Raw genomic sequence first — 22,302 nt, 5'->3', positions numbered from 1 at the left:
GTTATATCAGCAAATACTGCTGCTCTCTATGATATACACACAGGGACTGCTGCCCTCCAAAATACAGACTGTTCTCTATTAAATAGACATGGACTGCTGTTCTCCATTATGTAGATGTGGACTGCTGTTCTCTAGACTCTCGACAGGGACTACAGCTCTCCTCAATATACACACACTTATATTTGCTGCTGTACATGGAGGAACTGCTCTTCATTGTAATAGACACAGGGTTTGCTATTCACAGTAATATATACAGAGCCTGCTATTCTCTGTGATGAGAACAGGGATACTGTTGTCCACAATATTCACAGGAATACTGTCATTTCTAATATACACAGGAACCGCTGTTGTCTGTGATATAAATGATTGTCAGAATCATTGGCGACCTTTAAGAGGCATTTGGATAGGTACATGGATGGGTGCTTAATCCAGGTTAGAAGTTCGGCACAACATCGTGGGCCGAAGGGCCTGTTCTGTGCTGTATTGTTCTATGTTCTATGTTCTAAACAGGGGCTGTTGGCCTCTATATAATCGACAGGGACTGCTGTTCTCTGTAATATTTGCAGGGAATGCTATTCTATACAAAATTCACAGAACCTGCTGTTCTCCATAAGATACACATCAACTACTGTGCTCTCTAGGGGCTGCTATTCTCTCTGATGTACACTGCAACTGTTGGTCCCACATTATATAGAGCGACTGCTCTTGTCTGCAAAATACACAGGGACAGATCCTTCTCCAAGATATACACAGGGACTGTTGTTCTGTATAATATACACAGGAGTGGCAGATCTCTGTAATATACACCAGATATGCAGATATCTGTGATGTGCACAGGAACTGCAGATGTTTATAATATATGCAGGATTTGCTCTTATGTATGATATACATTGGAATGGCCAATGACACTGATATACTCAGGACCTGCATTTCTCTGTAATATACAAAGTGTCTGCTGTCCTCTGCAATATCACAGGGACTACCATTCTCCATAATATACCCAGGGAATGCTGTTCTCTACACATTTGCAGGGACTGCTGTTCTCTACAATATCCACGGAAATTACTGCTCTTCTCAATATACACACAAACTCTTGTTCTCTGCACTATATACAGGGTCTGCTCGTCTCTGTTCTCTGTAATATAAACAGGGACTGCTATTATCTGTAATATACTCAGGCACTGCTCTTCTCAAAAAGATCCCCAGGTCCTGCTGTTCTCTAAAGTATACACAGGGATTGCCTTTCTCTTCAATATACAGAAAGTCTGCAGTTCTCTATGAAGTACAGAGCAACTGATACTCATTGCAAGACGCATAGGAACTTCTGCTCTGTGTAATATGCACACAAACTGCTATTCCCTATAACAGGGCAAAAGTGAGGACAGCACATGCTGGAGATTAGAGTTGAGAGTGTTGTGTTAGAAAAGCACAGCAGGTCAAGCAGCATCCGAGGAGCAGGAGAATCAATGTTTTGGGCAAAGTCCATCAACAGGAATGAGGGCTTCCCTATAACAGACATACGGAATGCTCTTCTTTCGCACATACAAAAGCACTGCTTTTCTGTTTCACATACACACAGACTGCGCTTCACTTCAATATTAACCAGGACTATAGTTCTGTTTCATATGCACAGAGACTGCTGTTCAGTACAATATAAACAGGCACTGCAGTTCTCTGTAATAATTGCTGTTCGGTTTCACATGTACACATATTGCAGTTCAGGAAGTGGTGTTGACTCTAATATAATTAGGGAATGCTGTTCTCTAAAATATAGACACAGATTGCTGTTCTCATTATACACGGAAACTGCTGTTCACTGCTTGAGACATAGGAACTGATATTCAGTGTAATATGCACAGGGTCTTCTGTTCCCTATAAAAACAGAGCGACACACACAATGACTGCTTTGGAGCTGCTGGTGTTGGGCTGGGGTGTACAAACTTTAAAATCACACAACACCAGGTTATAGTCCAACAGGTTTAATTGGAAGCATACTAGCTTTCTGAGCACCGCTCCTTCATCAGGTGGTTGAGCGGCACTCCTAAAGGTAGTGTGCTTCCAATTAAACCTGTTGGACTATAACCTGGTGTTGTGTGATTTTTAACAATGACTGTTGTTCCATATAATATAAAGAAGAACTACTGTTCTCTGTAATATGCACAGAAACTACTGTTCTCTGTGACATAGGCAGGGACTGCTGATCTCTGTAATGCATTCAAGGATTGGTTTTCTCCACAACGTTTTCTGGGACTGCTGCTCTGTCCAATATGTGCGCAGAGATTGTTATCCTCCACAACACACACAGCATCTGCTGTTCTCCTCAATACATATAGCGACGTCTAATCTGCTTAATAGGCATAGCAAGTGCTATTATCAATAATCTACACAGGCACTGCTGTTTTGTTTCATTTGTACAGACTGCTGTTCCATTTAATATAAATAATGACTGCTGTTCTCCATAATATACACATGAACTGCTGTTATGTGTAATATAGGAGAAAGTGAGGACTACAGATGCTGGAGATCAGAGCTGAAAAATATGTTCCTGGAAAAGCACAGCAGGTCAGGCACCATCCAAGGAGCAGGAGAATTGACATAAGCCCTTCTTCAGGAATGAGGAAGGTGTGCCAAGCAGGCTAAGATAAAAGGTAGGGAGGGGGGACATGGAGGAGGGGCATTGGGAATGCGATAGGTGGAAGGAGGTTAAGGTGAGGGCGATAGGCTAGAGAGGGGGTGGGGCGGAGAGGTCGGGAAGAAGATTGCAGGTCAAGAAGGTGGTGCTGAGTCCTAGGGTTGGGACTGAGATAAGGTTGGGGGGAGGGGAAATGAGGAAGCTGGAGAAATCTACATTCATCCCTTTTGGTTGGAGGGTTCCTAAGTTCGGTGGGGCAGGAGCAGGCTGAGACAAATGGGTCAGCCGGGGCAGTCAGGTTTGTGGATTTTGGGCAGGAGGTAGAAACGGTTGGTGCAGGGTTGTGAGACTATGAAGTTGGAGGCAGTGGATGGGAGATCCCCTAAGAACCCTCCAACTACAAGGGATGAATGCAGACTTCTCCAGCTTCCTCATTTCCCCTCCCCCACCTTATCTCAGTCCCAAGCCTCGGACTCAGCACCGCCTTCTTGACCTGCAATCTTCTTCCCGACCTCTCCGCCCCCACACCCTCCCCGGCCTATCACTCTCACCTTAACTTCCTTCCACCTACCGCATTCCCAATGCCCCTTCCCCAAGTCCCTCCTCCCTACCTTTTATCTTAGCCTGCTTGGCACATCTTCCTCATTCCTGAAGAAGGGCTTATGCCCGAAATGTCGATTCTCCTGCTCTGTGTAATATAGTCAGGACCTACTGTTCTTTATACTATAGACCAGCACTGTTGTTCTCCAAACAATGCACAGACACTGCTGTCCTCCATACTATACACAGGGAGTCCTGTTTCCTACAATATACATGATGACTGCTTTTTTTTTCCAATATACAGAAGGACGGGACAATTTTCTGGCTGTATCAGGCTGCTCGTTTTTTGAGCTATTTTAGATGTTGCAGGTGATTTCTTTGAATTCCAGGAGCAGCAATGACTATTTTATAAGCTGTTGCATTGTTTTGGAACTTTGGAGAAGAAAAAAGTCAAAACAACGGCACTTTTAAATGGGAAAGGCAGCACATGGTCAGGTCAATGCGAGAGAGAGAGAGACAGCAGTGAACCTGCACAGTTACTGCCTTTGCTGTTTGAATTCATGTATCGCTGGACATTGGAGTGCATCTGGGAAAGTTAGCAAACAGTGAAATTCACAACTAATCTTGGAGGAATCTGTTTGGGAGAGGTCACAGCACAGAAACAGAAGTGAACATTTAAGTGTGGCCTTACAGTAAGTCTACAGTAGTGAGCAGAATGGGTTCTTTCTTGACTATACATTTTAGTGAGATATGTCTCTTGATTAAATTTAAAAATATAATCCATAAGTATTAAGTTAGCTTGGGAGCAGTGTTTCGTAGAGAATAAGACAGTGCTATTTTCTGGCTCTGCAGATTGGAAGAAGCAAAAATAATCTTTCAGTAGAGTGATATGCTCTTCTTGTCAGATGTTTAGGGAGGTTTACATGTTACTGAGCATTTATCTTCAATAAATGCTGGTGGTTGTGAATCCTATCAAATCGAATGGATCAGTTGAAGTGACAGAGGCAATGAGGAATTTACAAGAGCAAGGGGGTGTGATGGATGGCAGTTATTGGAAGGGAGAAAAATCGCAGATATAGTCACATAGATGGGTTAACTCCAGGAAAAGTAAGAGAAGTAGGCAGGTTGTACAGGAGTCTTCTGTAGCTATCCCCCTTTCAAACAAGTATGCTGCTTTGGAAAATGTAGGGCGGGGGGGGGGGATGGATTCTCAGGGGAATGTAGCATGAACAGCCAAGTTTTTTGTATCGAGACTGGCTCTAATGCAATAAGGGTTTCATTGGGTTTTAAGAGATCTTTTGTGTTAGGGGACTCTCTAGTCGGAGGCATTTCTGTGGCCAGCAGTGAAAAATCAGAATGGTGTGTTGCCTCCCTGGTGCCAGAATCAAGGATGTCTCAAGATAGGGTGCATAATGTTCTCAAGGGGGAAAGAGGGGCCAGCAAGAGGTCATTATACACATTGGAACCAATGACATAAGAAGAAAAAAGGATGAGATTCTGAAGGAAGATTAGAGAGAGTTAGGCAGGAAGGAGGTCCTCGAGAGTAGTAATATCCGGATTACTTCTGGTGCTACGAGCTAGTGAGGGCAGGAATGGGAGGATACAGCTGATGAATACAGCTGGGGAGCTGGGGAGATAGTGAAGAAAGAGATCAATCTCAGACTGGTACACTTGAGAAAAAAAGTGATTCTAACATTCAGGACAGGCAGGGACAAAGCAGAGAACAAGGTAGGACTAATAAATCAAACTGCATTTATTTCAATGCAAGAGGCCTAACAGGGAAGGCAGATGAACTCAGGGCCTGGTTCGGAACATATCATAGCAATTACAGAAACATGGCTCAGGGATGGGCAGGACTGGCAGCTTAATGTTCCAGGATACAAATGCTACAGGAAGGACAGAAAGGGAGGCAAGGGGGAGGGGGTGTGGCGTATTTGACAAGGGATAACATTACAGCTGTGCTGAGGGAGGATATTCCCGGAAATACATCCAGGGAAGTTATTTGGGTGGAACTGAGAAATAAGAAAGGGATGGTCACCTTATTGGGATTGTATTATAGACCCGCTCATAGTCAGCGGGAAATTAAGAAACAAATTTGTAAGGAGATCTCAGTTATCTGAAAGAATAATAGGTTGGTTATGGTAGGTGATTTTAACTTGCCAAACACAGACTGGGATTGCCATAGTTTTAAAGGTTTTGATGGAGAGGAATTTGTTAAGGGCAAAAAGGGGATATGGGATAGCTTTGGCAAATAGAGTTAAGGAGAATCCAAAGGGTTTTTACAAATATATTAAGGACAAAAGGGTAATTAAGTAGAGAATAGAGCCCCTCAAATATCAGCAAGGTCCTAGGGAGTGTTGCTGAACAAAAAGAGACCTTGGAGTGCAGGTTCATAGCTCCCTGAAAGTAGAGTCGCAGGTAGATAGGATTGTGAAGAAGGCGTTTGGTATGGTTTCCTTTATTGGTCAGAGTATTGAGTACAGGAGTTGGGAGGTCATGTTGCAGCTGTACAGGACATTGGTTAGGCCACTGTTGGAATATTGTGTGCAATTCTGGTCTCCTTCCTATCAAAAAGATGTCGTGAAACTTGAAAGGGTCCAGAAAAAATTTACAAGGATGTTGCTATGGTTGGAGGATTTGAGCTATAGGGAGAGGCTGAACACACTGGGGCTGTTTTCCCTGGAGCGTCGGAGGCTGAGCGGTGACCTTATAGAGGTTTACACAATTATGAGGGGCATGGATAGGATAAATAGACAAAGTTCTTTCCCTGGGGTGGGGGAGTCCAGAACTAGAGGACATAGGTTTAGGGTGAGAGGGGAAAAAGATATAAAAGAGACCTAAGGGGCAACATTTTCATGCAGAGGGTGGTACATGTGTGGAATGAGCTGCCAGAGAAAGTGGTGATTAGATTCCCTACAGTGTGGAAACAGGCCCTTCAGCCCAACAAGTTCACACTGTCCCTCCAAAGAATAACCCACCCAGACCCATTTCCCTCTGACTAATGCACCTAACACCATGGGCAATTAAGCATGGCTAATTCAACAGACCTGCACATTCTTGGACTGTGGGAGGAAACCGGAGCACCCGGAGAAAACCCATGCAGATACGGGGAGAATGTGCAAACTGCACACAGATAGTCGCCCGATTAAAAGGCATCTGGATGGGTATATGAATAGGAAGGATTTGGAGGGATATGGGCTGGGTGGTGGCATGTGGAACGAGATTGGGTTGGGCCTAAGGGTCTGTTTCCATGCTGTAGATCTCTATCTTCCAATGACTGCGGTTCTTTGTAATACATACAGGAAGTGATATCCTCTGCAAGAGACACAGGAACCGGTGTTCTCTGTAATATGCACAGAAGCTGCTATTCTGTACGACATTGTATATAAATGCGAAGAGAACTTGTCAAAGAGATTACTGTTCTGTTTCCATATACACGCAAACTACATTTCACTTTAATTGGGTCTGTAATTAGATTAGATTACTTACAGTATGGAAACAGGCCCTTCGGCCCAACAAGTCCACACCGCCCCACCGAAGCGTAACCCACCCATACCCCTACATCTACATCTACATCTACCCCTTACCTAACACTACGGGCAATTTAGCATGGCCAATTCACTTGACCTGCACATCTTTGGACTGTGGGAGGAAACCGGAGCACCCGGAGGAAACCCACGCAGACACGGGGAGAACGTGCAAACTCCACACAGTCAGTCGCCTGAGGCGGGAATTGAACCCGGGTCTCTGGCGCTGTGAGGCAGCAGTGCTAACCACTGTGCCACCGTGCCGCCCACCGTGCCATCCCTTGTAGTTGGAGGGTTCTTAGGGGATCTCCCATCCACTGCCTCCAGAGAACACAAGTGCACAGAGATTGCTGTTCAGTACAATATAAACAGACGGTGTGTTTCTTTGTAATAAAAACAAAGATTGCTGTTCTGTTTCAGGAGACTGCTATTCTCTGCAATATATGCAGGGAATGGTGTTCTCTAAAATATATGGATGCGAGTATAAGAGGTACAGTTAGTAAGTTTGCAGATGACACCAAAATTGGAGGTGTAGTGGACAGCGAAGAGGGTTACCTCAGATTACAACAGGATCTGGACCAGATGGGCCAATGGGCTGAGAAGTGGCAGATGGAGTTTAATTCAGATAAATGAGAGGTGCTGCATTTTGGGAAAGCAAATCTTAGCAGGACTTACCATTAAGTGTATAAGGTCCTAGGGAGTGTTGCTAAACAAAGAGACCTTGGAGTGCAGGTTCATAGCTCCTTGAAAGTGAAGTCACAGGTAGATAGGATAGTGAAGAAGGTATTTGGTATGCTTTTCTTTATTGGTCAGAGTATTGAGTACAGGAGTTGGGAGGTCATGTTGCGGCTGGACAGGACATTGGTTAGGCCACTGTTGAAATATTGCGTGCAATTCTGGTCTCCTTCCTATCGGAAAGGTGTTGTGAAACTTGAAAGGGTTCAGAAAAGATTTACAAGGATGTTGCTGGGTTGGAGGATTTGACCTAAAGGGAGAGGCTGAACAGGCTGGGGCTGTTTTCCCTGGAGCGTCGGAGGCTGAGGGGTGACCTTAGAGGTTTACAAAATTATGAGGGGCATGGATAGGATAAACAGACAAAGTCTTTTCCCTGGGATCGGGGAGTCCAGAACTAGAAGGCATAGGTATAGGATGAGAGGGGAAAGATATAAAAGAGACCTAAGGGGCAAGTTTTTCACGCAGAGGGTGATACGTGTATGGAATGAGCTGCCAGATGATGTGGTAGAGGCTGGTACAATTGCAACATTTAAGAGGCATTTGGATGGGTATACGAATAGGAAGGGTTTGGAGGGATATGGGCCGGGTGCTGGCAGGTGGGACTAGATTGGGTTGGGATATCTGGTCAGCGTGGAGTGGTCGGACCGAAGGGTCTGTTTACATGCTGTACATCTCTATATATCCTGTTATCCTCAAAAGACACAGGAACTTCTGTTCTCTGCAAGAGACACAGGAATTGCTCTTTTCTGTAATATGCACAGGGTTTACTGTTCTGTATAATAAACACATCAACTGTTATTCCAATTCATGTACACAGCCGCTGCTGTTTAACATAATATTGTTATCTGCAATATAGTCAGTGGCTGCTCTTCTCAACAACATCCCTAGGGATTGCTGTTCTCCTCACTATAAACAAGGACTGCAGTTTTTATTCACTATAACATGCACACGTACTGTTCTTCTCTTGCATGTACAAAGAGACTGCTGTTCTTTTTTTAATGTACACACAGGCTGCATTTCACTTTAATATTAACCGAGACAGTAGTTCTGTTTCAAATGCACACAGTGCTTTTCTGTACAATAGAAACAGGTGGTTCTCTGTAATAAAACGGAATTGCTGTTCTGTTTCAGACATAAAGACTGAACATAAAGATTCAACACAATGTAACTGGGAAATGCCGTTCTCTGCAAAAGACACAATAATTGCTTTTCTCTATAATACACAAAGGGTCTGCTGTACTCTATAATAAACATAGATTAGATTAGATTACTTTTAGATTAGATTACTTTTACAGTGTGGAAACAGGCCCTTCGGCCCAACAAGTCCACACCGCCCCGCCGAAGCGTAACCAACCCATACCCCTACGTCTACACCTTACCTAACACTACGGGCAATTTAGCATGGCCAATTCACCTGACATGCACATTTTTGGACTGTGGGAGGAAACCGGAGCACCCGGAGGAAACCCACGCAGACACGGGGAGAACGTGCAAACTCCACACAGTCAGTCGCCTGAGGCGGGAATTGAACCCGGGTCTCCGGCGCTGTGAGGCAGCAGTGCTAACCACTGCAAGCTCTTCTGATTCCTGCACACAACTGCTCTTCATTATGTTTAAAAGAGGGACTACTGTCCTCTATAATATGCATAGGGACGGCTGCTCTATGTAATGTAATCAGGGACTGGTCTACTCTACAACATTACCTGGGACTATTGTTTTCTATCATTTCCACAGTGACAGCTGTTCTCAAAAATATGCACAGGATCTGCTGTTCTCCTCAATATACACAGGAACTGGTATTATCTATAATCAATGCGTGGACTGCTTTTCTGTTTAATATACACAGAGACTGCTGTTTTCTTTCATTAAAACAGTAACTGTTTAACACTATAATGTAGACATGGACTGCTTTTCCCTATACGATCGTTAGGGACAGCTGTTCTGTATACTAAAGGAAGGGAACACTGTTCTCCATACCATACAAATAGCAGGGACTGCTGTTCTCCATACTGTACACAGAGACTGCTGCTTTCTATACTTCTGACAGGGTCTGCTGTTCTCTATACGAAAGACAGGGACTATTGTTCCCTGTATAAAAGACAGGGACTGCTGTTTTCTATAACATTCTTAGAGCCTGCTGCTCTCTACAATACATGCAGAAACAATATACACCTAAATTCTTATTGTGCAATATTTACAGGAACTTTGTGAGAAAGACAGACTTGTGTTCTCTGTAATATGGATAGGGACATCTGTTATCTGTAATATAGTCAGTGACTGCTTTATTGTAGAACATCCCCAGGGATTGCTATCAGCTCCAGTATACACAGGGACAGTTTACTCAGTATACAGGAGCATGGATCTCTGTAATATACTGTAAACAGCAACTGCTGTTCTCTGCAAGAAACACAAACAGTTACTCTCTATAACATACACAGGGACTTGTTCTCTCTCATATACAAATAAGGCCTGCTGTTCTGACTTTCATATACACAGACTGCACTTCACTCTATTAACAGGCACTGCAGCTCTGTTTCATTTGCAGAGACTGCTGTTCAGCACAATATAAACAGTTCAGTTCTCTGCATTATCAGGCAATGCAGACCTGTGTAATAAAGAACAGCGATTACAGTGGTGTTTTGTATGTACATAGACTGCTGTTCCCTACACTATAAACAGTGACAGCTATTCTGCATGGGCGTTGTGTTCTCGGTAATAAAGAAAGGAACTACTGTTCTACATAATATACATAGGGACCGCTTTTCACAATAATATTCTCAGGGGCTGCTGTTCTTCTCAATATACATAAGGATTACTGTTTTCTGTTAAATCGGGAAAGTAAGACAATCTGAAATGAGGAATTTACAGGGCTAAAAGGGGTCACAAACTTTAGCAAACAGGGTTAACGAAAATCCCAAAGCCTTTTATTCGTATGTAAGGAGCAAGAGGGTAACTAGGGAATAGGTTGGCCCACTCAAGGACAAAGGAGGAAAGTTATGCATGGAGTCAGAGAAAATGGGTGAGATTCTTAATGAGTGCTTTGAGTATTTACCAAGGAGAGGGACATGACGGATGTAGAGGTTAGGGATAGTTATTTGATTACTCTAGGTCAAGTTGGTATAAGGAGGGAGGAAGTGTTGGGTAAAAGGCATTAAGATGGATAAGTCCCCAGGTCCGGATGGGATCTATTCCAGGTTACTGAGGGAAGAAATAGCTGGGGCTTAACAGATATCTTTGAATGCGGGTGAGGTCCCGGAGGACTGGAGAACTGCTAATGTTGTCTCCTTGTTTAAAAAAGGGTAGCAGGGATAATCCAGGTAATTATAGACTGGTGAGCCTGACATCAGGGGTAGGGAGCTGCTGGACAAGTTACCGAGGGATAGGATCTATACTAAGTTGGAAGAAAATGGGCTATCAGTAATAGACAATGTGATTTTGTGCAGGGAAAGTCACGTCTTATCAAATTAATAGAATTCTTTGAGGAAGTGACAAAGTTGATTGATGAGGGAAGGGTTGTTAAGTCATTTACATGGACTTCAGTAAAGCGTTTGAAAAGTTCACCTAATGGAAAATGTGAAGTCGCATGGGGTCCAGGGTGTACTAGCTAGATGGATAGAGAACTGGCTGGGCAGCAGGAGACAGTAGTAGTGGAAGAGAGTTTCTCAAAATGGAGAACTGTGACCAGTGGTGTTCCACAGGGATCCGTGTTGGGACCACTGTTGTTTGTGATGTACGTAAATGATCTGGAGGAAGGTATAGGTGGTCTGATTAGCAAATTTGGAGGTGACACTAAAATTGGCGGAGCAGCAGATAGTGAAGGGGACTATCAGAGAATACAGCAGAACATAGACAGATTGGATAGTTGGGCAGAGAAATGGCAAATTGAGTTCTATCCAGGTAAACGTGTGATGATGCATTTTGGAAGATCCAATGCTAGAGCAAACTATATGGCAAATGGAAAAGCCCTGGGAAAATTGATGTACAGAGAGATCTGGGTGTTCAGATTCACTGTACCCTGAAGGTGGCAACACAGGTCAATAGAGTGGTCAAGAAGGTATACGGCATGCTTTCCTTCATCAGACAGGGTATTGAGTACAAGAGTTGAAAGGTCATATGACAGTTCTATAGGACGTTCATTCTGCCACAATTGGAATACTGCATAAAGTTTTGGTCACCACATTACCAAAAGGATGTATATTCTTTGGAGAGGGTGCAGAGGAGGTTCACCAGAATGTTGCCCAGTATGGAGGACACTAGCTATGAAGAGAGGTTGAGTAGATTAGGATTATTTTCATTAGAAAGACAGAGGTTGGGGGTGGAACGTGATTGAGGTCTACAAAATTATGAAAGGGTGGATAGCAAGAAACCTTTTTCCCCCAAAGTGGGGGAGTCAATTACTAGGGGACAGGAGTTTAAGGTGAGAGGGGAAAAGTTTAAGGGAGATGTGCATGAAAAGTTATTTACGCAGACAGTGGTGGATGTCTGAAACATGTTGCAAGTCAAGGTGGTAGAGGTGGGCACTATAGTGTTATTTAGGATGTATCTAAACAGGTAGATGAATGGGCAGGGAGCGAAGGGATACAGATCCTTGGAAAACCAGCAACAGGTTTAGATATAGGATCTGGATCAGCACAGGCTTGGTGGGTAGAAGGGCCTGTACCTGTGCGACACTTTTCTTTGTTCTATATACACAGGGGCTTTTTCCTGTAATCTGGAGAATAACTGCTACTGTCTACAATGTACACATGGACTGCTGTCATCCTTAATAAACACAGACTGTGCTGTTTGCCAAGCTGGGAATTTGTGTTGCAGACCTTTCGCTCCCTGTCTAGGTGACATCCTCAGTGCTTGGGAGCCTCCTGTGAAACACAGACTGCAGTTCTCTTGCAGAAAGAAGAGGACTGCTGTTCTGTTTCATATACATAAAGGCTGCACTACATTTCAATATTAACAGGGACTGTAGCTCTGTTTCATATGCACAGAGATTGCTGTTCAGTATAAAATGAATGGGCACGGTCACTCTCTAATGTAAACAGGGAATGCAGTCCTCTGTCATAAAACACATTGCTGTTCTGTTTCGCATGCAGAGACTACTCTTCCCTATAGTATAAAGTAGAACATGACATATGCAGAGCATGTTGTTCCCTAGTAATATCAAACGGAACTGCTGTCGTCTGCAATATGTTACAAATCACATAAGACCAGGTTATAGTCCAACAGGTTTATTTGGAAGCACTACCTTTCAGAGTACTGCTCCTTCATCAGGTAGTATGCACAAGGACTGCTGTTGTCTATAATATACAAATGGACTGCTGTTCTCACCAATATACAGGAGGGCCGTCTTTCTCTTTAAAACAGAAAAGTACTGGCATTCATGGTAATATTCCCAGGTACTTCTGTTCTCTGCACCACTCCCAGGGACTGCTGGTTTACAATACATAAAGTGATAGCTGTTCTGCACCATATGCATAGGGACTACTGTTCTCTGTTATATAGACAGGGGCTTCTTTTCTCTCTAATCTGGACAGTAATTAGTACTTTCTATAATATAAACTGGAACAGCTCTTCTCATCGGAGTATGTACAATGACATTGTTATGGTCCTATTGAGAGAAGATGGAGAAAGATGAATACCCAGAGCTCAGGCAAGGAAATACCCGAGAAACAGTTTGGGCCAGTGGGCAACAGATTAGGACAGAAGCAGCTGATTGGATTGTCTTAATCTTAGTGACAAAGAATTTCCACCAGCTCCTCGCATTTACTGGGAGAACATTTCAAATTAGATCTAACAAGAACCTAGTTTAAAAAAAACACTGATTTTACATCATCCAGTGTGCTAACACCAACACATTGACTGGAGCTGGTGTCAATAACCTCCAGCCTATATTGTTGAACCATTGGTGAAATAAACAGCAAAAATAGAAGTGCGACAGTTACTGGTGAACTCGCTGGTGTTTCAGCAGGGTAGATGAAGTCTTGAATGCTTTCTCACACTGGGAGCAGGTGAATGGCCTCTCCCCAGTATGAACTCGCTGGTGTGCTAGCACAGCAGACAACTGAACGAATCTCTTCCCACATTCAGGGCAGCTAAATGGTCTCTCCCCAGTGTGAACTCGCTGGTGTGACCTCAGGGTGGATGACTGAGTGAACGCCTTCCCACAAATAGAGCAGATGAATGGCTTCTCCCCAGTGTGAATGCGCTGGTGTGTCAGCATTGCAGATGACTGAGTGAACCCCTTCCCACACTCAGGGCAGCTGAACGGTCTCTCCCCAGTGTGCACTCGCTGGTGCACAGTGAGTTGCTCAGACTGTTTGAACGCAGAGCCACAGTAAGTGCACCGGTATGGTTTCTCCTCAGTGTGAATACGTTGATGGCGCACCAGGTCCCCAGAATATTTAAAGCACTTCCCACACTCCGGACAGTGAAAAGGTCTCTCCTCAGTGTGAACTCGCTGATGTTTCTGCAGGTCGGCAAACTGAGTGAAACCCTTCCCACATGTTGAGCAGATGAATGGTCTCTCCCCTGTGTGAATCCGTTGGTGCTGTTGCAGCCCTGATAAGCGTGTAAAGCCTTTTCCACACTCGGGACAGGAGAATGGTCTTTCCCCTGTGTGAATTCGCTGGTGTCTCAGCAGATCAGCTGAATGAATGAATCCTTTCCCACACTTGGGGCAGGTGAATGGCCTCTCTCCAGAGTGAACTCGCTGATGTCTCAGCAGGTTGGATGAGCGAACAAATCCTTTCCCACACTCAGGGCAAGAGAATGGCCTCTCCCCTGTGTGCCTGCGCCAATGAGTTTCCAGCTCAGAGGGGGATCTGAATCCCTCCTCACAGTCACCACATTTCCATGGTTTATCTCCACTGTGAACAGTGCTGTTTCTTTCCATATTAAACATCCAATGAAATGGATGTCACAATAAATTATGTCTGTCCTTGATGCGATGTATTCTTTTAGCTTTGTGATTGCAAATCATCTCCTTCGAATACCCTGTAAAAATGATTGAAAACAGGACAAAATGGAGTGAGAGAGAACCGACAAAAAACAAAGGCAGATTGTGAAGTACAGCTGAACGAATCTGGACATTGGTGCCGCCAACAGAAGGAAAAAGTGATATAAAAGCTGTGGGATTGTTATACAATCCAAACTGAGTTACTGATGTCCATAAGAGCAGAACTTGGGCCATTCAGCCCACTGAGACTGCTCTGCCAATCATTGCTGATTGGGGTTGAGAAACCTTTCTCCCACTTTCTCCCCATAACCCTTGACACTGAAGAACCTAACCATCTCAGTCTTAAATGTACTCAATGACTTGGCCTCTGCAGTCTTCTGTAGCAAGGAACTCCATTAGATTCACCACACTCTAGCTGAAGAAGTTTCTCCTTATCTCTCCTGGTCTTTCCTTTACTCCAAGGCTGTGCACTCAGGCCACAGTCTCTCCTACCATTGGAAGCACCTTCCCAACATCTACTCTGTCCAGGCCATTCAGTCTTCTGCATGTTTCAATTAGATTCCCCCTCATCATTCTAAACTCCATTGAGTATAGATCCAGAGTCGTCAAATGTTCCTCCTATATTAAGCTTTTCATTCCTGGGACCATTCCAGTCAACCTTCTCTGAACACACTTCAGGGCTAGTACATACTTAGAGATATGGGGCCCAAAATTGCACACAATACTCAGAATGTGGTATGACCAGAGCCTTATACAGCCTCAGAAATACATCCCTGCTTTTAAATTCAAGTCCTCTTAAAATAAATGCCATCACTGCATTTTCCTTTCTAACTACTGACTCAACCTGCAGGTTTACCTTGAGTGTGTCCTGGACTAGAACCCCCAAGACTCTTTGTACTTCAGACTTCTGAATTTGCTCCCATTTAGAAAATAGTCCATGCCTCTATTCTTCCTCACACTTTCCCACATTGTACTCCATCTACCACTTCTATGTCCACTCTCCTAACCTGTCCAAATTGTTCTGCAGTCTCCCCGCTTCTTCAACGATAGCCTTTACCTATCTTTGTATCATCTGCAAACTTTGCCAGAATGCCCTCAGTTCCTTCATCTGGATTGTTAACGTATAATGTGAAAAGTTGTGGTCCCAATAAAGCCTTGCGGAACACCACTTGTCACTGGCTGCTATCCTGAGAAGGATCCTTTAATCCCCACTCTCTGCTTTCTGCCAGACAGCCAAACGTCTATCCATTCTAACCTCTTGCCTCTAATACCAAAGGCCTTTATCTTACTCAGCAGACTCCTGTGCGGCAGCTTGCCAAAGGTTGTCTTGAAGTCCAGGTAGATAACATCCAGTGGCTCTGCTTGGTCCATCAGGGAAGGGAAGTTGCCACCAATTTGTCCAGTAGCAGGGTCCACCCGCTCCAGGGGGAGGGATGTCAGGAGAGAGCGCATGCAAAAGAGAGCGCGCGACAGAGCAAGGAGTGAAAGACAGAGAGACAAAGAGGTAGAGGTAGAGACAGAGATACTGGTATTGAAGCTATACTGTTGGTTACGATTCGAACGGACTTTATCAGCTCTGTGTAATAATCCATTATACCTTACCTAACAACACAGTATGATGAAGGTGTATGATGCACCTTCATCATACACTTTGCAGCTGTTCAGGAAGGTTAAAATGTCATGTATACTAGAAAGTTCCTCTCATCAGTAACATTCAAATCCAAGAATAATGTGTGTACACAACAAAGACAAGGACAAGTTTCAAGGACAAGTATTGCTGAAGAAGGTATACCCTGTTACTTTTTATGGACAATGTCCATTTAGCAACTGGAATTCCCCTGGAATCTTGCTCCCTTCAACAGTTTCACATTGGAAATTGCAGGGCCAAACTAGATCCTGATGTATTTGGGGCTAACCTCAGCAGCTTTTCCTCCATCTCCTTTCCAGCTGGAGCAAAGGCTTCAAAAGCATGAACACCTACAACGAAACATAAATTGCCAGTCTACAAGGAGATGGCTGGGAGTAGGGATGATCAGCCTTGCACATGTAGAAAACCAGCACAGGTATGGCGGGTTAACTGAGCAACTGCAGCACAGGAGGCAGCCAACAGCACTCTGAGTCAATGAGAAAAGGCTGACAATGCGTCCAATGAGCAAACTCTGTAACCAACACCCACCCAGATATAAACTTCTTCCTTTTAATTGCTCTATCTGGGTTTACAAACTGTGTCCTGGGAGCACCTATAATACAAGAATAAAGAAACACTGCAGCTTCTAGAAATCTGCAAGGAGAAAATCTTGAAAATATTCAGGTCAGGCAATGGAGACAGAAATAGCTGTAATAATTCATAGTGTGTACACTACATTACAATAATATTAAACAGTGCAGAAGCTGATGGTCAGTAAAAGAAGTTGTAGGAAAGTGAAGTATACCATGTGACAAAAAAAGAACGTTCCTGATTTTTAAAGAATCCTGTGGGAAGGTCAGGTAAAGCTGGTAAATCAGCAGGGATAAGCAGCTGTGGAAATCTTAACAATTAAAACAAAACGTTGGTAAGATAGCACCATTGTTGGAGACCGATGAGGTTAGACAATGTCAGAGCGGTGATCAGAGGTGAAAAAGAGCAATGGATGGACAGAGCCTGAGAGACTTATAGCACGGAAACAGGCCATTGGGTCCAACTGGCCTATGCCGACCAGATATCCTAACAATCTGCCTTCTCATGGCCCAGCACACCGCTATTCAACCCAGACCATCAAGCCAGGGGATCAAACCTCATTCGATGGGGAGGGCTTGCCAGGAGCAACTCCAGGCATACCTAAAAATGAGGTGTCAACTTGGTGAAGCTAACAACAGGACTATCTGCCAAACAATATGAGCAGCAAGTAATAAACTAAGCTAAATGATCCCATAATCAACAGATCAGATCTAAGCTTTGCAGTCCTGGCACCTCCAGCTATGAATGTTGGTGAATAACCGACTGGAGAGGAGACTCCGAAAATATCCCCATCCTCAATGATGGAACAGTCCAACACATCAGTTCAAAAAGATAAGGCTGACATAATTGCAACAATCTTCAGCCAAAGGGTCAAGTGGATGATCCATTTCAAGCATCCTCCATGCTTTCACAACATCACAGATGCTAGTATTCAGGCAATTTGATTCACTCCACGGGATATCATGAAATAGTTGGAGTCACTGGATTCTGCAATAGTTATGGACAACATTCCAGCAAGAGTACTGAAGAATTGTATTCCAGAATGTGACACTCCCCCAGTGAACTGTTCCAGTAAAGTCACAACAGTGGCATTTACTCAATGTGAAAAATTGTTCGGGCATAGCCTCTACAGAAAAAGCATGTCAAATCCATCCCAGCCAATTACTATTCCATTAGTCTACTCTTTATCATCAGTAAAGTGATGCAAGATGTCATCAACAGACTATCAAGCAGCACCTGCTCAGCGATGCCCAATTTGGATTCCAAAGGGCCACTCCTGACTTCATTGCAGCCGTAGACCAAAACAACAGAGTTCCAGAGGTGAGTGAAGAGTTATGTAAAGGCTACAATGGAACATGTGAGGCATCAAGGAACACTTGTAAAACTGGACTCAATGGAAATCAGGGGAGCAAACTCTCCGCTGGTTGGAGTCATACCTGGCACATAAAAATGTGGTTGTCCCCATTGAAGGTCAGTCATCTCAGCTCCAGGACATTTCTATAGGAATTTCTTAGGGTAGTGTCCTAGGCCCAACCATCTTCAGCTAATTGATCCATCATTCAGTTAGTAGTAGGGATGATTCAGCACCATTGGTGTCTCCTCAGAAACTGAAGTCCATGTTCAAATGCAACATAATGGGAACAACATCCAGGCTTAGGCTGACAAGTTGCAAGTAACATTCGCATTACACAAATGCCTGGCAATGCCCATTTCCAAGATGGGACAATCTAACCACTGCACCTTGACATTCCATGTTATTACCATCAATGGGAATATCACTGACCACAACTTAACTAGATCTGTCACATAAATACAATTGCTACAAAATAAGGTCAGAGGCCAGGAATACTGCAGAGAGTAACTCACCTCCTGACTCCCCAAACATGCCTGGATGGGGGAAGCTCCACTAACATTCAAGAAGCTTGGCACCAGCCAGGTCAAAGCAACTCCGCTGACTGGCACCACATCCACAAGCAGCCAGTCCCTCCACCATAGACACTCCGTGACAACAGTGTCTAGCATCTACAAGATGCATTGCAGAAATTCATTAAATGTCCTCAGACAGCACCATCCAAACCTATGACCACCTCCATCAACACGGAAAAGGGCAGCAGAGACATGGAAACATAACCACCTAAAAGTTCCCTTTGAAACACTCATCATCCTTACATTGAAATAGATTATCTACTACTTTTCATCATTTATCTAAATGATTTCGATGCGAGCATAAGAGGTACAGTTAGTAAGTTTGCAGATGACACCAAAGTTGGAGGTGTAGTGGACAGCAAAGAGGGTTACCTCAGATTACAACAGGATCTTGACCAGATGGGCCAATGGGCTGAGAAGTGGCAGATGGAGTTTAATTCAGATAAATGCATTTTGGGAAAGCAAATCTTAGCAGGACTTATACACTTAATGGTAAGGTCCTAGGGAGTGTGGCTGAACAAAGAGACCTTGGAGTGCAGATTCATAGCTCCTTGAAAGTGGAGTCACAGATAGATAGGATAGTTAAGGCGGCGTTTGGTATGCTTTCCTTTATTGGTCAGAGTATTGAGTACAGGAGTTGGGATGTCACGTTGCAGCTGTAGAGGACATTGGTTAGGCCACTGTTGGAATATTGCATGCAATTCTGGTCTCCTTCCTATTGGAAGGATGTTGTGAAACTTGAAAGGGTTCAGAGAAGATTCCCAAGGATGTTGTCAGGGTTGGAGGTTTTGAGCTATAGGGAGAGGTTGAATAGGCATAGGCTGTTTTCCCCGGAGTGTCGGAATCTGAAGGGTGACCTTATAGAAGTTTACAAAATTGTGCGGGGCATGGACAGGATAATTAGACCAGGTGAGTTCAGAACTAGAGGGCATAGATTTAGGGGCAAGATATAAGAGAATCCTAAGGGGCAACGTTTTCACACAGAGGGTGGTATGTGTATGGAATGAGCTGCCAGAGAAAGTGGTGGAGGCTGGTACAATTGCAATATTTTGTAGGCATCTGGATGGGTATATGAATAGGAAGGGTTTGGAGAGATATGGGCCAGGTGCTGGCAGGTGGGACTAGATTGGGTTGGGATATCTGGTCGGCATGGAGGAGTTGGACCGACGGGTCTATTTCCGTGTGGTACATCTCTATGACTACGACTCTATTCACTGTTGCTTGGTCAAAATCCTGAAATTGCCTACCTAAGGGCATAGTGAATCTACCTAAAGCAGTTCAAGTAGACAACTCACTACCACTGTCTCAAGGGTAACTAGACACAGTCAATAAAATCTAAACAAAAACAGAAGTTGCTGGAAAAGCTCAGAGTTAACGTTTTGGGTTCAGTAACCCTTCCGCAGAACTCACATCCCAAGAAAAAATTATGTAGTTTATATACAGCAAGAGAAACAGACCCTAGTAACATAGATTTCCTAAAAATGATTCACACTGAAATCCAGTCACTGGAGTTACTTGTGAACTCAGTGGTGTCCCAGCAGTCTGGCTGACCGCATGAACACCTTCCCACACAGAGCAGTGAATGGATTCTCTCAAGTGTGAATTCGCTGATATGCGGTGAGTTGAGATGAAAGCAAGAACCTAGTCCGGCGGCAAGAACACCTATTTCCATCTCTGTGACATCACCCTAATCTCTGCACATCTGCTGCTAAAACTCTTGTCCATTCCTTTATTACTTCTAGATTTAACAATCCTAACAAACTCCCAGATGGCCTTCCACATTCAAACTCCCTGTAATCTCAAGAATATCTAAAACTTTGCAGACCAAGTGCTCACATATTCCAAGACTTGTTTTACCCCTCATCGCTTGTGCTCCCCAATCCACAACGGCTCCTATTTAAAAGCAACATTTTTAAAATCTCACCCTGACTTGGTCATCCCTATAGCACACAACTTTTGAGGCCTCAACAACTCATTTAGCTTCAGACTCCAACAATTCCTTGCTTCACCAATGGTGATGGTTTCTATTGCCAAGTTAATAGAGTCTGGAATTCTTACCATAAACCTGAGGTCTGCACTCCTCCTTTAAGATATTCCTGAAAACCTGCTCATTTCACGATGCTTTTGGTCACCCTAACTAATAGCTCCACCTGTGGCTTCTCGTCAAATGCTCCTCTACAATATTCCTGTTACATTAGAATCGTGTCAAATTCAGACATACATTGTAATTCTTCACTATTGCTTGGTGAATGATCTGCAAGTCATTACCTAATTGCATTGTGGAAGTACATTCACCAAAAAAAAAATCACATCGGTATAAGGAGGTTAATCATTACATTCTCCACAGATTCTAGGGCTTTGCCAATAATGGTTGGTATCTGTGAAAGGAGAAACAGAGTTCATGTTTGAGGGTATGCAAAATGAATTACAGGGAATGAAAATGGTGCAGAATTTGATGGTCAGAAATGTAAGGGAAATGGACTTCCATGCTGGAAAAAGAATGCCTGACTGTGAAAGAAATTGTATACAAATGAATCTGAAAAGACAACAGCAAGGATTGGACAGCAGTGGAAAACTCAGTTATAAAATAATAAAACAGCTAAAACGCATCCAATATTAGAGACTGAGGAAGTCAGATATTGACGAAGTGTTGAAGATGGAGCACTGGGGTAAATCAGAGCAAGGTTCAGTATTATGATCCCAATTGTACGAATACTGAACAAACGGATATATTTTGATTGATCAAAATCTTTTAAAAGTAGGGCTTCCCTACTTCGCCGGGAGGCTGCAACAGGTAAAATGGAGCGCTCACATGTTACAAGAATTTCGCCTCCACTAAATACCTGCCGTGTAACAGCAGAAACTACGCTGCCTGAAGCCAATTCTTTGCTTCAGTACTTCGCCAGCGTTAAATGCATCTCCCCGGAAATACAGGCTCTCTCCCAGTCGGGGCAACACGGAAGACTGCGCATGCCTCCCGCTGCACTTTGCCACCTAAAAATATGGCGGCCGCCAACACGTATCTGGCGGATCATTGCCCGCAGTAAAGATGGCGGCGGTTACCAGGGGGCTACAACAGCCGACGCCCGGAGCCGTTTTCACATTTGCTACAAACCTGGGACAGGGAAGTTAAAATTTGCTCCTTTTTCGACGTGCGTTTCTTAAACCTTTTATGCCGTACGATCACCATTTCCCTCCCGTTTTCTTTACCGTGTTCTACACCTTCCGTAAAGGCCAAGAGTGCAGACACAACAGCACAGAGCCTGCTGTTGAAGGTAATCACGTGGTTTGTACCAGTTTGACTCACTCCGATTGGTTGGAGGACAAGCCGCTTGCGCTCGGTCCAGCCACGCCCCTAACGTCCTATTGGGCCAGAGTTGACATCAATCACATGCGCTGGAACATGCGCAGTACTTTCTTCATTTTTCGTTTCCCAATTCAGAATGCGGGAGTATTGCTGAGTGTTCAGATCATGAGACTGTAATATATTGGAGTAAATTAGAGTAAAGTTAGTGCAGATGCTGGAATCTGTACTGAAAACAAAATACGCTGGAAATCGAAGGAGTCCAGGCAGCATCGGTAGACAGACAGTAACCTAAGGTTTTGAGTCCAGATGATTCTTCATCAGCTAACGGAGAGTGATATGTTTCTCAACTCCATTCTCCTGCCTTCTACCTGTAACCCAAGAACCTATCTATCTCTAACTTGGCATCCACCGCCTTTTGCAGCAGAGAGTTCCACAGATTCACCACCTTCAGCTGAAGAAATTTCCACA

General features: G+C 43.9%; 1 protein-coding gene across 1 annotated transcript; it reads right to left on the bottom strand.

The window, feature by feature from the left end:
- Positions 1–7,709: 7,709 nt before the first annotated feature.
- LOC140476593 (uncharacterized) lies at positions 7,710–21,831 on the bottom strand. Its single transcript, XM_072569414.1, has 2 exons — positions 21,643–21,831; positions 7,710–14,421 (listed from the first exon to the last, which is right to left on the bottom strand). Exon 2 carries the CDS (start codon positions 14,327–14,329, stop codon positions 13,367–13,369), a length of 963 nt encoding a protein of 320 aa, XP_072425515.1. The 5' UTR covers positions 14,330–14,421; positions 21,643–21,831; the 3' UTR covers positions 7,710–13,366.
- Positions 21,832–22,302: the final 471 nt, after the last annotated feature.

The sequence above is a fragment of the Chiloscyllium punctatum genome, chromosome 4, assembly GCF_047496795.1.
Source record: "Chiloscyllium punctatum isolate Juve2018m chromosome 4, sChiPun1.3, whole genome shotgun sequence".
Classification (NCBI taxonomy): domain Eukaryota; kingdom Metazoa; phylum Chordata; class Chondrichthyes; order Orectolobiformes; family Hemiscylliidae; genus Chiloscyllium; species Chiloscyllium punctatum.
The sequence above is the reverse complement of the archived record's forward strand: the minus strand, read 5'-3'. Positions and strand labels throughout refer to the sequence as shown.

Bases quoted from the DNA above. Each gene is read 5' to 3' on its own strand.
- LOC140476593 (XM_072569414.1), bottom strand. From the start codon at position 14,329: ATGTTTAATATGGAAAGAAACAGCACTGTTCACAGTGGAGATAAACCA.